Genomic DNA, 15396 nt, shown 5'->3' with positions numbered 1-15396 from the left:
GCAGTATTGCAGAATAGAGCAGCAATGTATGCTATAGGGATATTAGGTGTGATAGTATTGCTAATGCTTGTATTACCATACTTGCTTAACTGCGCACAAAAAATAGTGAGTCAGATGATGGAAAGGGCTTGGAAAACAACACTTCTGGCCCAACAAGAAAACGGGGGAAATGTTGGAAGCTTTGTAACAAGCTGGCTCCAAGCTAAAGGTCACAGTGAGATTAATTTGACTGAGATAGAGAATGAGGGGAGTTGCCATTCCAATTAAACTGTGTCCTTGGCCCACGGATGAAGGTGGTGGAGCGAGACACAGGCAGGTGGTGGAGCAAAACAGCCCGGGAAAGTAGTAAGTAGTTATACCAAAACAACAGATAGCTGATAACTAATTAGCCAATGGTGAGCTGGGATTTTGCACTATGCATGAGCTAATTAAAAGGTGTATAATAATTGGCGATTCGGGAATAAAGACGAGACTTGTCGATCATGATCCGGTGAGCAAGTCTTCCTTCTCCATCAGGTGTTGGGTGTCATTTCTCCACCTCATGACACAGCAGGAGTTTCTCCAATAAAGAAATGAAGCTTTTGCCTGAAGCTCCTACTCTGCCCATGACAGGAACCCCTCTGAGTGTCTGGGACATCCCGGCTCTTTGGCAGCCTGGGGACTCCTGGGATGTCACCGTGGAGCCCCCGTGAGTGCCTGTGACAGATGGGTGCCTTTGCAGCCCAAGGTGCCCTGGGATGTCACCATGGAATGGCTGTGACTGCCTCTGAGCACAGGGCTCTTTACCATCCCCAGAAACCCCTGGGAGGTGTCCATGGAGCCCCTGTCTCTGCCTGTGACATTCTAGCTCTTGAACAGCCTGGAGACTCTTGGAAAGTCCCCATGGAACCCCTCTGAGTGCCTGTGACAAATCTGATCTTTAGTGGGCAACCATCACCAGCCCCATTCCTCTGGTCAGTTTCCATGGAAACCATCACCAGGCCCCTGTTCCCCCAGATCCACAGAATTGGCTGAGCTGGGAGGGACCCATCAGGATCCTGGAGTCCAACTGCTGGCCCTGCACAGGACACCCCAACAATGCCAGCCTGGGCCTGGCAGTGCTGTCCAAACGCTGCTGGAGCTCAGAGAGCCCTGGAGCTGGGAGCCTTCCCTGGGGAGCCTGGGCAGTGCCCCAGCAGCCTCTGGGGAAAAACCTTTTTCTGAGATCCAACCTCAGCCTGCCCCGACTCAGCTGCAGCTGTTCCCTCCAGTCCTGTCCCTGGGCACCAGAGGGAAGAGGTTCCCACAGCCCCAGCCAGGGATCCGCTCCCAAGGCTGTTGCCATGGCCACCAGGGCTGGGACCAGCTGGGATGCTCGGTTTCCAAGGGCTGGGGTTTAGGAATGGGATTTCTCAGATTCCTGCTCCGGCTAAAACAATGCTGCTGCTCGCTGCCCTTCTGCCTCCCATGGAAAGCACAAAAGGAATAGATCCTGGGCTGGGATAAGAACAATTTATTGGGAACAGCAACAAGATAAAGAACAAACAAGAACAGAATCAATACTGCTAACAAAAGGGAAAAGAAATACTATTTACAGGGAAAACCAAAACACAACTCACTGGGTCATCCTGGCCACATATTTCCTCCTGCCTGGGAAGGACACCCTTCTCTTCAGGGAGAGACAGACCCTTTCCTGCCCCGGCAATGACCTGAGGAGGGATTGGATATAATGACACGGCCCTGGACCGAACCTCATGTTCATCGATCCCATATCATGTCATTGGCAGGGGCAGGAGAAGGGACAGGAGTCTTCCCAGCATGGATCACAGGTCTCTTCACAATGTGGGTCCTCCAGCTGGGTATGAAGCTGGAGCCAGGCACGAAGGTCTCCTTGCAGTTGGGGCATTTGCAGGGCTTCTCTTAACGATGCCTCTGTTGGTGTCTCGTCAAGTCAGAGTTCTGGATGAAGCTCTTCCCACACTGGGCACACTCGTAGGGCCTCTCCCCAGTGTGGATGCGCCGGTGCCTGATGAGGTGGGAGTTGTACTTGAAGCCCTTCCCGCAGTCAGGGCTGCGGAAGGGCCTCTCATCCGTGTGAATCTGCTCATGCAGGAGGAGATTGGAGCTGGTGTGAAACCTCTTCTGACACTGGGGACACTCATAGGGCCTCTCCCCAGTGTGGATGCGTTGGTGGCTGACGAGTTCTGAGCTGTAGCTGAAGCCCTTCCCACACTCCCCACACTCATAGGCCCATTCCCCAGTGTGGATCATCTGGTGGCGGACAAGATTGCTGCTCTGCCTGAAGCTCTTCCCACACTCCAAGCACTTGTGGGGCTTCTCCCCATCATGAAGCTGCTCCTGGACCACCAGCTCTGATCCCTGGCTGAAGCTCTGTCCACCTTCCTGGCACAGGGTGGGTCTTTCCTCCTCAGAGCACCCTGCGCTGGGTTTGCAGGCCTTCATCCTGCGGGATCTCTTGGGCTTTACCTCCCTGTTCAATTCCTGTGCCATGGAGTCCTTCAAAACTGCTTCTTCCATGAGGTTCTGCTGTGGAGATTTGTCCTCTCCGGTCTCTGTCCTCAGCTTCTTGTCTGGGGGATGAAGGACAAGGAGTGGATGGGCTTTGCCTCCGTGCCAGAGAGAAAGGGAACGAGATACCTCCAGTGCATCCGCAGCAGGATGACCAAGGCAGAGGGGTTGTCCTGCAGCTACGGGCCATGCTGAGCTGGGAGATGAAGCAGGCGAGAGAGAAAAAGAGGCACTGACTTCCTCCTCACCTACCTGGTGGTCCTGGGACATCTTTCTCTTCCTCGCAGCCTTCTCCTCCATCTGGCAGTGGTTTTGAGATGGGAAATTCTGTTTTGGGAGGAAAACAAGAGATGAGTGCATTGAGTTTTGCACTGGTTTGAGGGCAAACCAGGAGGAGAGTCTAAGCCAGAATTACAATTTAAGAAGAAAATTAAGATCAAGGCAATGATACAAAAACACTGCCTTAAACTGACACAGTCAGGATATAACCTGCCACCCGGTTGGTCAGGGTGGAGGTAGCAGTCCCATTAAATGGTGGCTGCAGTCCTGTTGCAGTGATGATCGTGATTCTGTCAAAGCAGTGATCCTGTAGAAGGGTCTGTTCCTCCTCTGAAGGTTCAGTGGTGGTGATGGAGGTCTTGTCCTCTGGAAATGCAGTAGCCAAGGTGCTCCTGGTGTCAGAAGCCTCAGCTTATATCCAGGTAGGAATGCTTGGCTCCTCCCCCTGGGCGGAGCATCCCACAATGGGATGATGTCATTTTACCAGTCCTGCAGGGACACTCAATGGCCCATTCACAGAAGAGAGCCCCTGGAGGGCGTTATCAGGGCTGAGTCCTGGAAAAGATAAAGAACACTGCCCTGCCTGTTTATAACAATTTGTGAAGATGGGGATTGAAAACATGCATTTGGTTACATCTTGCACTGCAACCTGAAACAGTGGGGTAATCCCTGCTGGGGGTGTGAACACCACCCCCCCTACCCAAACTGGCTCAGGTGTAAAACCCCCACCCTGAGAAGGTCACACACACAGGGGACAATGTCACACTTGCCCCACCCCAGGGGAAGTCTCTGTCCCTGTCACTTTCTTGCCCTCTCCCTTTTTTCTCTTTTATTCCATCTCTCCCTACCTCACATTGACTGTTCAATAAAATCCACTTTGCATTTGGTCTCGTTAGCACCTTAATTGGGGCAGAGGCATCTCTAACAATTTTCTTAACCAGATTGTGTACAATATTTTGGCACAGTGAGTTCAGGCACTGTTCTCTGACCTTGACAACAGCATGGTTCCCTCCTCTGTGGGAGGAGAGCTCTTTCTTTCCAGAGAACCTCTTGGAAACTTGGATGCAAATTCCTCTGAGCAACTTGTGGGAGAACTGATGAGGAAAATGGCTGTTGTGGGTGGCCAGTGTAAAGAAAATATATTGTTGTCCATCTTTGAAACATTTGATCAAATCACTGGAGGAATGTGAGCAAATGACACCAGTGAGGCTGACAAGGTTCATTCATCCCAAGGTGAGGAACACGAGGCTGCTAGAAGTGCCCAGCTCAAGGAGCTAAATTCCCAAATAACTCCCAAATTCAGAGGCTTGGGGACTTTGCCAAATGTGAGAATCATTATTCCCTTCGTCCCTGTCACACTCATGACAGCTCCACAGTGCTTTCCCTTCCTTTTAATAATCTGTATTGGGCCACATTTCCACTTTTCTTTTTTGGGAACCTGCCAGCAGCTGAGCTGGAGCTGTACAGGAACCGATGAAACTTGGAATTGCCACAGAATTGCTTCTATTGTTGGTTTATTAATCTTTGGGATTTATTTGTTTTCTCCTCTAATGTTACTTGTGAAAAAATCAAATCTTCATCCAAGTGATTTATGCAGCATTAAATTTAATTCCTGCCAAGTTTATTTTGTCCAGTGCCCAGGGGATGCTGAAGGGGTCTCTGCGCTTCTCGCCCTGGGCCATGCTTGGGAGGGGCATGGGAGGGTTGTCCCTGTCCCTGTCACCCCAGGCCATTCCCCAGTGGGTCTCCATTATTCTCAGCCCAGGAAGTGGGGTGCTCACCCCCATGCCAAGGGGGTGCTTGGGGCAGTCTCTGTCCCTCTCAGCCCAGGGGATGCTCAGGGGTTTCTGTCCCCTCGCCCTGGTGGTTGCTCTGGTGTCTCTCCATCCCGCTGGCCTCAGGGAATGCTTGTGCAGGGTTAGGGACCAGGGGCTCCGTGTCCCTCTCACCGCTGAGGGTGCTTAGGGCTGGGGGGGCGCTCTGACCTTCTCATCCCTGGGGAGGCCGGGGATCCTCAGCAGCCATGACAGGAGGCACCACCAGAGACCCAGAGGGATGAGACTCGAAATGGGACACTCCTGGTGCCTTTTTTTTTTTAATTCACTTCCGCATTTTGAAGGTTTTTATGGACAGCAGGTGATTTCTAGAGATGGACTTGAGCAGAGGACCTTCAGACTCACTGTGCTCATCCCTTGTTTTTCCCCAAAGCAGGATTTCTCATTACCAAACCTTGGCCCATGTAGGAGAAGGCTGCAGGGAAGAGAAAGATGCTCTGAGAAACTCAGGCAGGTGAGGAGGAAGTCAGTGCCCCTTTCCCCCTCTCTCCTGCTCCATCTCCCAGCCCAGCATGGCCCTTGGCTGCAGGACAACCCCACTGCCAACGCCATCCTGCTGGGGATGCACTGGGGGATCTCCTGCCCCTTCCCTCTGGCACGGAGGCACATTCACAGGCTCTGGGGCAGGAGGGGGAACCGCAGGCGCTTTGGGGTGCGTGGCTCCGGCACGGCTCCACCAGGCCCCCCCACCACGGCACTGGCCGGAGGTTCTTTAACAGAAATGCTGGTAAATTGACCATCTGGAATGACACTAAATACAATTTCAAAAACTGCTGGTTTGCCGGGCAATTTGCTGAATTCCACATTGTTTCTTTCAGGAAAACTGCACTTTAAAAGGTCTTAGTAAATTTATGCTTGCATAAAATTTTTGGCTGCCATGGGCTTCTCTCAAAACTAAATTACATAAAAACATGACATACTTATTACATCCTTTTAATCCCTCCAGTAAATCCATCACACTGTTATTTCAATTGCGGATTGTTCAACTTTTTCAGTGCCTTATTTCCATTAATAGCATCAGAATAAGTTAAATTTTGTTGTATGTATAACTTTTAAGGATATAAATTTTTGATTCTGTAATGTTTAATTTAATCCAAATTCCGGGTTGATAACACTAAGCAAAGTTAAGCTTCATTATTGTCAGATTTGAGCAATGTTAAGTTAAATTCCATTAATTTGAACTCCTGTTGTACTGGATTGAAAGACAATGCATGTATTGTATTTGCCATCTGTCACAGGTAGGGCAGTTATTTTCTGCTAATTGGGCAGTTTTCTTTATCTCTTCAACAAATCAATCCTCCCTCCAGGGAGATATCTTTTGTTAATGGGCCATTGAGTGTAACTGCAGGACTGATAAAAATTACATCATCCCACTGTGAGGTGCTCTGCCCAGAGGGAGGAGCCACGCATCCCAGACATGGTGAGGCTGGGGGTGAGGAGCAGCTTGTCCAAACAGGGTCAGCCCTCAAGGGGCTCATTCTTCTACATGCCCACACCTCCCAAGGAGACATTCAGGAGCTGGGCTGGGGGCTGCAGAGGTGGCTGTGGAGCATTGCCTGGGCTGTGCCAGGGACTGGCAGACACTGCTGGGCTGGGATAGAGGCTCTGGGGGGATTGGGGTTCCAGGGCAGGGCAAGGCTGGACCTGCCCCTTCCTCTGCTTCAAATGAAATTTGAAGCCAACAATCTCCTTCAGTCTGTCACAGTAGGGAATGTTGGAGGTGAAATCCGAACTCTGGCCATGGGCACCTGGACATGAAGGACAGTTCTTTTCCATAGGAAGGAAAGCACAGAGCCCCAGTGTTTAGAACACAGGTGAGAGCCTCACTAGTCCAAGGCCATCCAGACTTGTCAGGAATGGCAGATTTTGTCTGGGAGCAGTCTTTGTATTTTAGGAATTTTGGAGGTGGAATCCCAGTCTCAGCCATGGGTGCCTGGAGAAGCAGGACAGTTCTTTCCTATAGGAAGAAAGCACAGATCCTTCCCCAGTGTTTTGGGGACATATGAGAAATCACTGCCAGCAAGACTTGTCCTGGCAATATTCCAATGGGAACATTCCCTGGATATAAGGAAATTTGGAGGTGAAATCCCAATTCTGGGCATGGGTGCCTGGAGAAGAAGGACAGTTCTTTTCCATAGGAAGGAAAGCACAGAGCCCCAGTATTTGAAAAGCAGTTCAGAAGAGACCCTTAACCTGCCAAGATCAGCTGTCTGGCAGCCCCTGTGAGGCCAAACCAGCCAAACCTGTCCCATGTTCCCTTGGTTACATGAGCCCTGCAATGTCACATGGACCTCTGGATCCTGGGAGTTTGAAGCGTCACAATAATCTCCATTATCTCCACAGTGTGACAATGGACCTCTGATGACATAAGGCTCCAGTGTCACCCTGGAGCTTTGGTTCCATGCAGCCCTGCAGTGTCACAAAGGCCTCTTGGTTTCACGAGGCCCCACAATACCACAATGGTCCTCTTGGTTCTGTGGGGACCCCCAGGGTCACAATGGTATCACTGGTTCCATAAGGCCTTACAGTGTCTCCATGCTTTGAATATTTCCTGGGCCCTCATAGTGTCACAATGGTCTCCATGATCCCATGAGTCCCCTCAATGTCACAATGTCTCCACGATTCTATGGTGTGCCTCAATGTCACAATGGCCCCTTCGTTCCACGAGGCTGTGAAGTCTCTTAATTGTCTCTCCATGATGCCATAATGCCTTGCAATGTCTCGATGGACTTTTGTCTCCATGGAGTCTCACAAAGTCACAATGGCCTCCAATGGTTCCATGACACCCCAAAGTGTCATAATGGTCTCCACAGTTCCAGGAGGCCCTGTGGTGTCACAATGGCCCCTTGCTTTGATGGGGCCTCACAGTATCACAATGATCCCTACATTCCATGGAGCCACAGAGCGACAGTACGGTCCCCTTGGTGCCATGAGGCCCAGCAATGTCACAGTGCTCTCCATGATTCCATGAGACCCCACAGTGTCACAATGGTGCCTTGGTGTCACAGGGCCCCACAGTGTCACAATGGTCCCTTGGTCTCAGAGGGCCCCACAGTGTCACCATGGTCCCTTGCTTCCATGGGCCCTGTGCTGCTGCATTCCCCCCTCCCCTTCTCAGGCCGTCCTGCCAGCTCAGAAATGCTCCTTGGGCCTCGGCCTTGGCCAACAGCCCCTGGGCTCAGCTCCTCTGCCACTCAGCTCAAACACTGTCTGCTCCAGCCACTGCTGTGCCCAGCCAGCTCCTGGTTGCTGTAGGAGCAGCCCTGGGAACGGGTTTTGTTCCCTCAGTGGCACAACATTCCTGTTCTCACAGTGCCAAAGAAAGCTGTTGATGCCAAGTGCGGCCAGGATGAACCATTGCTGTGACTGCAGCCCCTATCTTGGGGCCCTACAAACAGCGCTGCAAAAGGAGCCCCTTGGAGCTCTCCTGGGCCAGCGACTCCCTCTGAGTGGGGCCTCTCCCAGCCGGGAACTCTCCTGTTTGCTGCACTCGGGGATCCTGGACAACGAGGGAGCCTGGGCCGATCCCCCCACTCCTCCAGGCTCAAACCTTCACCCTCTGGGGAGATGCCAAAGCATCCACAGGGAGCATTTCCTGCCCTCAGGGGAATTTCTCACAGGTGTCTTGCACTGACTCTTTGTGTCTGTGTGCACACAGGAGTGCCTGTGCTGGGGAAATGTGGCAGAAATGCTGCTCTCTGCGGGGCTTGAGTGCCTTGGATAGCTGAGTCAGTCAGGCCTGTAAGTCAGGTTAAGTCACGAGGTCTAAGCTAAGTTAAATGCTGCTAAGTGTTGTTCTTTTGCTAAGTTGTTAAGTTTAAGTTATAAGCTAAGTTAAATATTATTAAGTGTTATTCCTCTGTTAAATTACTAAGTCATATTTAAACTAACTTATAATGACCTATAAGCCATTGTAAGTTAGGTTAAATACTGTTATGTGTTGTTCTTTTGCTAAACTCTGATGTGTAAGGTATCAGTTAAGGTTAAGGTATAAGTTAAGTCCTGTTAACTTTGAGCTCTGTTCAGCTTTTAGGCTGTATTCCTTTTATCCTTGCCCTCACTGTCCTTATGTCGCGCACACACACACGCGCACACACACAGGGACTGTTCATGGTTCATTTCTGCTTTGACTGCCTGAATTTGATTTGGTTTTGTTGTTGCTTTGTTTCCTTGATGTGCCTGAAGTGTCCAGTCAGGGGCAAAGTCACTCTTTCCAAGGAACTTTGTGGTGCTGTCCCTTAATATTAAATCTGGTTTTTGCTGATCCCTTGCTGAGGATTTTTTCAGCGCTCTCAAGCCCTCGTTTGTAACAGGGTGAAGGAGCCCTGGCCCAGGCTCTGGCCCTGGGGGACACGGGGACACTGCCGGGGGGTCCCTGTCCCCCTGTCCCACCCCCAGGGCCCCGGCTCCCCGTCCCCGTGTCAGGCTCTGGGGTCGATCTCGTGGAACATCCTCTGGGGGAGGCTGTGGCGCCGGGGGCGGGGGGACCCGGGGGGACAGGGGACCCCGCTGTGCACGAGCAGCGTTGGACTGCTCTGGGGGAACTGTGAGGGGGGCTGGGGCAGAGTGACCTCCCCAGTGACATCACACAGCCCCTGTGATGTCACACAGCTTCCTGTGATGTCACACAGCATCCTGTGATGTCAAACAGCCCCTGTGATGACACACAGCCCCTTTGTGATGACACAGCGCTCATTATGATATTACACATCCTACCCTGGGATGTCACACAGCCATTCTGTGATGTCACACCCCCTCTGTGATGTCACACAGATACCCTGTGATGGCAGAACCTATTCTATGATGTCACAGCGCCTACTCGATGATATCACAGGCAACTCACTGATGACACACTACTTCTCTGTGATGTCACAGCCTGCTCTGTGATGTCGCAAAGCCCCTTCATGATATCACAGGGCCAATGATGGGATATCACTCTGTGATACTGTAAAGCTGCTCTGTGATGTCACAGAAGATTCAGTGATGTCATAAAGTCACCATGTGATATCACAGTCTGTTCTGTGATGTCACATCTGGCTCTATGATGTTACTCACTCACTCTGTGATTTCACATCCCATTCTCTGATATCACAGAGCCACCTTGCGTGATGGCAGAGGCTACTCCATGGCCTCACACCCTACTCTATGACATTGCAGACAGCTCTGTGATGTCACAACACCCTCAGTAATGTCACAAAACCCTCTCTGTGATACCATATTGCCACTCTGTAGTGTCACAGCACACACTGTGACCATACAGCCTGCTCTATGATGTCATACAGTGATGTCATGATGTCACAGCCTGCTCTGTGATGTCACACAGTTACCCCTCTTTGATGCTGTAGTCGCTCAACGACCTGACACAACAAACTCTGTGATGTCATAGCCCAACCTGTGACCTCACACAGCCCACTCTGTGCTGTCACACAGCCCCTTGCTGACATCACAGCTGCTCTGTGCCTCTAGGACACAGCCACAGAGGTGTCGCCGTGACACAGCCCCCTCTGGGACATCCCCCAGCCCCTGCCCGTGCTGAGCCCCTGTCAGCTCTGTCTGTGCCCTGCTGGTGTCCCTGAGCTGCCCTGGCAGTGCCCCAGCCCTGCTGGGCTGTGCACAGGAGCTGCTCCTGGCCAGAGCTGTCTCTCTGCAGCGCTGCCCTTGCCAGGAGCTGCCCCTGGGCCAGGAGCCCAGCCCAGCTCAGAAGCACAGACACAGCACAAGGACTTTAATGACCCTCTGGGGCTTTGGTGCTCTTTGCATCAGACTCAGTCCCTCAGAGTATCCTCAAAGAACTTCTGAAGAACTCCAAATCAGATTCAAACTTCGAACTTTTATTAACTTCTAATGGGTCCCAAGGAGGGACATAACTCATGTGAATGTGTCCCCAGGTTCCAGGTAGAGCAGAACAATGGAGGCAGTGATGACAGCTGGAGACAAACAAGGCAAAGGTGTCTCTGGTGCTGAGCAAACCTGGATGTGTTTCAGGAATGCAAAGGGCCAAGGCCTGAGCCCCAGCCCCTGGCAAGGCAGATCCCGTTCCTCCCTCCTTGCTCAGGGCTCTTCCCGGGATGGGCGCTGGCATGTGGGGATGTGCAATGCCAAGGGCAGGACCATGGGGCGGCCCCTGCCAGGCTGCTGAGCAGGGACAAGGAGGCAATGAGGCCCCAGGCCTGCAAGGGTCACTTGTCTCCTGCTCCTGGCTCAGGCTCAGGGCCAGCAGCCATGGCCAAAGTGCTGCCCAAGTTGGCTCTGTCAGGGCCTTGCAGCTGCTGCCCATCCCTGTGCCCTGTGCAGCCCAGGCTGTCCTACGGTGTCCCTGCCCTGCGCCTCTGTCCCTGCAGGCTGTCGTCATCCCCCAGCTGCCCCACCTGGCTGGCCCCTTCCTTTGCTGACAGCTCTGCCTCCTGCCTGCCTCTGCCTGCACACAAAAAGCCTTGGGCGGCTCCAGGCTCCTTCTGCACCCTGCCTTGGGGGAGGAAATTCCTTTCTCTTCATGTCTGGTCCTCCCCAGCTGCCATTGTGTTGTGTTCAACTGCAGTAAGCAGCAAAACAACTCCCCCAGGCCCCAGAGTCTCAGACCTCAGGCAGGCATCAATGACCAACAGGGAAAGGAAGGCAACAGGATGGGTCTTGGTTTAGCAAAGCCCAGGATCCTTTATTGTGCCAGGGACCAAGACAAGAAATTAAGGGGGAGAGGGGGTGGTGGCTTGTCATGGGTTTTATATGACAGGGTAGAGGTGGAGTTTAGGGTTGGATCCAATAGCAGAAGGAGCAGGGCACTGCAAAGGAGTGGATAGAGGAGGACAACCAATGGAAAAATCTATGGCGGGGACTTTGCAGTAGAATTTGGACCAATGAGGTTACAGAAAAGGAAAAATGTTCTGTGGCCACTCCTTATTTGACCAGATGGGGTGGAGTGTCTTTTCCTGGGCTTGCAGGGTCGTGCCCCACAGGGTGGAGGGGCCGAATCCTCTTTAAATCACGCCCCTCACCCGATGCTGTCTGTCTGGCTAGAATCCCTACTTCCTGGGGCCGGGGAACTCCACACCCTTGGTGCCATTATTTCTTTCTCTGTGTGTTTTATACAATGAAGAAAAACTCCAGCCTCTCTGAAACCACCCTTCAATCCCTCTCAGGCTGCTCCTGTTCTGTCCTCATTCTCCACACCACTGAGGCAAGAGCCACCACTTTCTACCTGCTGGTTATGTGATGAGGCGTCCAAACCCCATCTTGGGAGACTTTTGGTTACTTTTCAAGGTCTGTGAAAATGGAAAAATACTGCTCAACATTATTTTTTCCCACATCTTGCAGTAAAAGAACAGGAGTCAATATCGCTCAACTGAATGAGGGTGGATTTACATTTCTTAGAAGGAAAAATATTTTACAATGATGACAGTGGCACAAAACTGCAACTGTTTTTCCAGAGAACTGGATTCCCCATCACAGGAATCACAGGAATTGTCCAAGAGCAGGAGCTTTGTGCAACCTGACCCAGCGAAACTCTCTCTTCCCCAAGGATGGAATACCTGTTGTGTGGGTTCTCTGATATGCTGGGTGCCCTCACAACGCTTGTGGCCAGAATGTCTGCTGAGGGCAGCCAGGCTGCTGCAGGGGCAGGGACCTCACAGCCATCACCATGGCAGCCCTGTCCCCTGGTCCTGGCTCTCCCCTCTCCTCTGCCCCTGCCTTGTCTCTGCTGGCATGAAGACCTTTGTCATTCATATCTTGTCCCCAAGGTGCTGGGGCCAATGGCTTCCCAGGCAGGCTCCTGGAGCAGAAGTGGCTTTTCAGAGCCCAGGCAGAAATGAGCCCTGAGGCAGCAGCTCTGCAGTGCTGGCCACCAGGCCGGGCTGCCAAGGGAGGCTTCTGGCCATGGCCTGCAAGCAGCTGCTGCTGCCAAGGTGCCTTTGGTGCCTCAGGCTCTGCCTGGCACAGCTCCCAGCACGGCACTCTGCCCTTGTGCCCGAGCCCTTCCCTGTGCTGGGGCTGGCCTGGGGCTTTTCCTGCAGCGGGACCTGCCCTGCTCCTGGCACAGGAAAGGCAGTTCCTGCTGGAGCAAGAGGCTCTGCCTGCAATGGGCTCCAACAACTCCAGCCAGGCCCTGTTGACTTCAAAATTGCTTCCTGGAGCACTATATTCTAATAATTGTTATAGTTCCTGTATTGTGGAGTAAATAACTGGTTTTTTAAAAATTTACTCTGTGGTGTAAATAAGGCATGTTATCTAATCATGATCAGAATCAATCAGAGCCATATTTATATAAATATATCTGGTATTCCATTGTTAATCCTGTGGGACAAATTGAATTAAGGTTCAATACTACCTGTCCAATCTTTTACACCTTTGACAAAGTCTGGGGCTGGGATTGGATCCAGCCGCTCCCAGTCTCCTCTTTCAGAAGGAATTTTAGAAGTCTAGGGGTCCTGCAGGGGTTTGAGGATCCATGGTGGGTGTTGGGTGCCATTTCTCCACCTCCTGACTCAGGAGGAGTTTCTCCAATAAAGAAATGAAGCTTTTGCCTGAAGCTCCCACTGTGCCCATGACAGGAACCCCTCTGAGTGTCTGGGACATCCCGGCTCTTTGGCAGCCTGGGGACTCCTGGAATGTCACCATGGAGCCCCTGTGAGTGCCTGTGACAGATCGGTGCCTTTGCAGCCCAAGGTGCCCTGGGATGTCACCATGGAATGGCTGTGACTGCCTCTGAGCACAGGGCTCTTTACCATCCCCAGAAACCCCTGGGAGGTGTCCATGGAGCCCCTGTCTCTGCCTGTGACATTCCAGCTCTTGAACAGCCTGGAGACTCTTGGAAAGTCCCCATGGAACCCCTCTGAGGGCCTGTGACAAATCTGATCCTTAGCATGGCAACCAGGGCTGGGACCACCTGGGATGCTTGGTTTCCACAGGGTGGGGTTCAGGAATGGGATTCCCCAATTTTCTGGTCCCGCTAAAACCATGCTGCCGATTGTTAGCCTCCTGCCTCCCATGGAAAGCACAAAAGGCAAAGATCCTGGGCTAGGATAGGAACAATTTATTGGGAACAGCAACAAGATCAGGAACAAACAGGAACAGCAACAATATTGATAACAAAAGGGATAAGAAAAATGGAAAACTACAACTCAGCTGACTCTTCCCAGACACAATTTCCTCCTGCCAAGAAAGGACACTCTTCTCCTCGTAGGAAGATAGAGATATTCCCTTTCTTGCCCATGGCAATGATCTGAGGGGGGAGTGAATGTAACGACACAGCCATGGCCAAACCCTCATGTTCATCAATCCCACATCATGCCATCGGCAGGGGCAGGAGAAGGGACAGGTGTCTTCCCAGTATGGATCACTGGGAACATGGATCACCAGGACTCTGACCAGCATGGGTCATCCAAAGGGGGATGACACTGCAGCAGTGCATGAAGCTCTTCCTGCAGTTGGGGCATTTGCAGGGCTTCCCTTACTGGTGCCTCTGTTGGTGTCTGGTTAAATTAGAACTGTGGGTGAAGCTCTTCCCACACTTGGGACACTCGTAGGGCCTCTCCCCAGTGTGGATGCGCTAGTGGGTGATGAGGGTGGAGTTTTGCTTGAAGCCCTTCCCACAGTCAGGGCAGAGGAAGGGCCTCTCATCAGTGTGAATCCTTTGGTGCCTGAGGAGATTGTAGCGGGTCTGAAATCTCTTCTGACACTCAGGACATTCATAGAGCCTCTCCCCGGTGTGGATGCGCTGGTGGGTCACAAGGGTGGATCTGTAGCTGAAGCCCTTCCCACACTCCCCACACTCGTAGGGCCATTCCCCAGTGTGGATCATCTGGTGGCTGATCAGGTGGCTGCTCCACCTGAAGCTCTTCCCACACTCCAAGCACTTGTAGGGCTTCTCCCCATCAGGAAGCTGCTCATGGATCACCAGCTCTGATCCCTGGCTGAAGCTCTGTCCACTTTCCTGGCACAGGGTGGGTCTTTCCTCCTCACCTGGGCTGGATTTGGAGCCCCTCCTCCTGCAGTATCTCAGGGAATTTTCTTCCCCACTGGATTCCTGTGCCATGGAGCCACTCAAAACAGCCTCTTCCACAAGGTTCTGCTGTGGAGATTTGTCGTCGCTGGTCTCCATCCTCAGCTCCTTGTCTGGGGAAGGCAGGGCAAGGAGAGGATGGGATTTGCCTCCGTGCCAGAGGGAAGGGGAAGGAGATCCTCCCCGTGCATCCCTGGCAGGACGGCATTGAAAGCAGAGTTGTCCTGCAGCCTTGGGCTGTGCTGTGCAGGGAGATGGAGCAGGAAAGAGAGGGAAATGAGCTGTGACTTCCTCCTCACCTACCTGGTGGTCCCAGGACATCTTCCTCTTCCTCGCAGCCTTCTCCTCCATCTGGCAGTGGTTTGGGGATGGGAAATTCTGTTTTGGGAGGAAAACAAGAGATTAATGCATTGAGTTTTGCACTGGTTTGAGGGCAAACTAGGGGGAGAGTCTAAGCCAGAATTACAATTTAAGAAGAAAATTAAGATCACGGCAATGATACAGAAACACTGCCTTAAATGGAAAGAGTCAGGATATAACCTGACACCCTGCTGGTCGGGGTGGTGGTAGCAGTCCCATTAAATGGTGGCTGCAGTCCTGTTGCAGTGATGATCATGATTCTGTCAAAGCAGTGATCCTGTAGAAGGGTCTGGTCCTCGTCTGAAGTCCAGTGGTGGTGATGGAGCTCTTGTCCTCTGGGAATCCAGTAGGTAAGGTGCTCCTGGTGCCAGAAGCCTCAGCTTATATCCGGGTAGGAATGGTTGGCTCCTCCCCCTG

General features: G+C 52.1%; 1 protein-coding gene across 1 annotated transcript; it reads right to left on the bottom strand.

The window, feature by feature from the left end:
- Nucleotides 1-1899: 1899 nt before the first annotated feature.
- Nucleotides 1900-14970, bottom strand: LOC135305564 (zinc finger protein 586-like). Its single transcript, XM_064429299.1, is given in 3 exon segments — nt 1900-2177; nt 14094-14481; nt 14923-14970. Coding segments are annotated over 3 exon segments (714 nt in total).
- Between the last annotated feature and the right edge of the window lie 426 nt (nt 14971-15396).

Source organism: Passer domesticus, chromosome 8 (genome assembly GCF_036417665.1).
Source record: "Passer domesticus isolate bPasDom1 chromosome 8, bPasDom1.hap1, whole genome shotgun sequence".
Taxonomy (NCBI): Eukaryota; Metazoa; Chordata; class Aves; order Passeriformes; family Passeridae; genus Passer; species Passer domesticus.
Note: the sequence above shows the minus strand (reverse complement) of the source record. Positions and strands in the feature narration are given on the sequence as shown.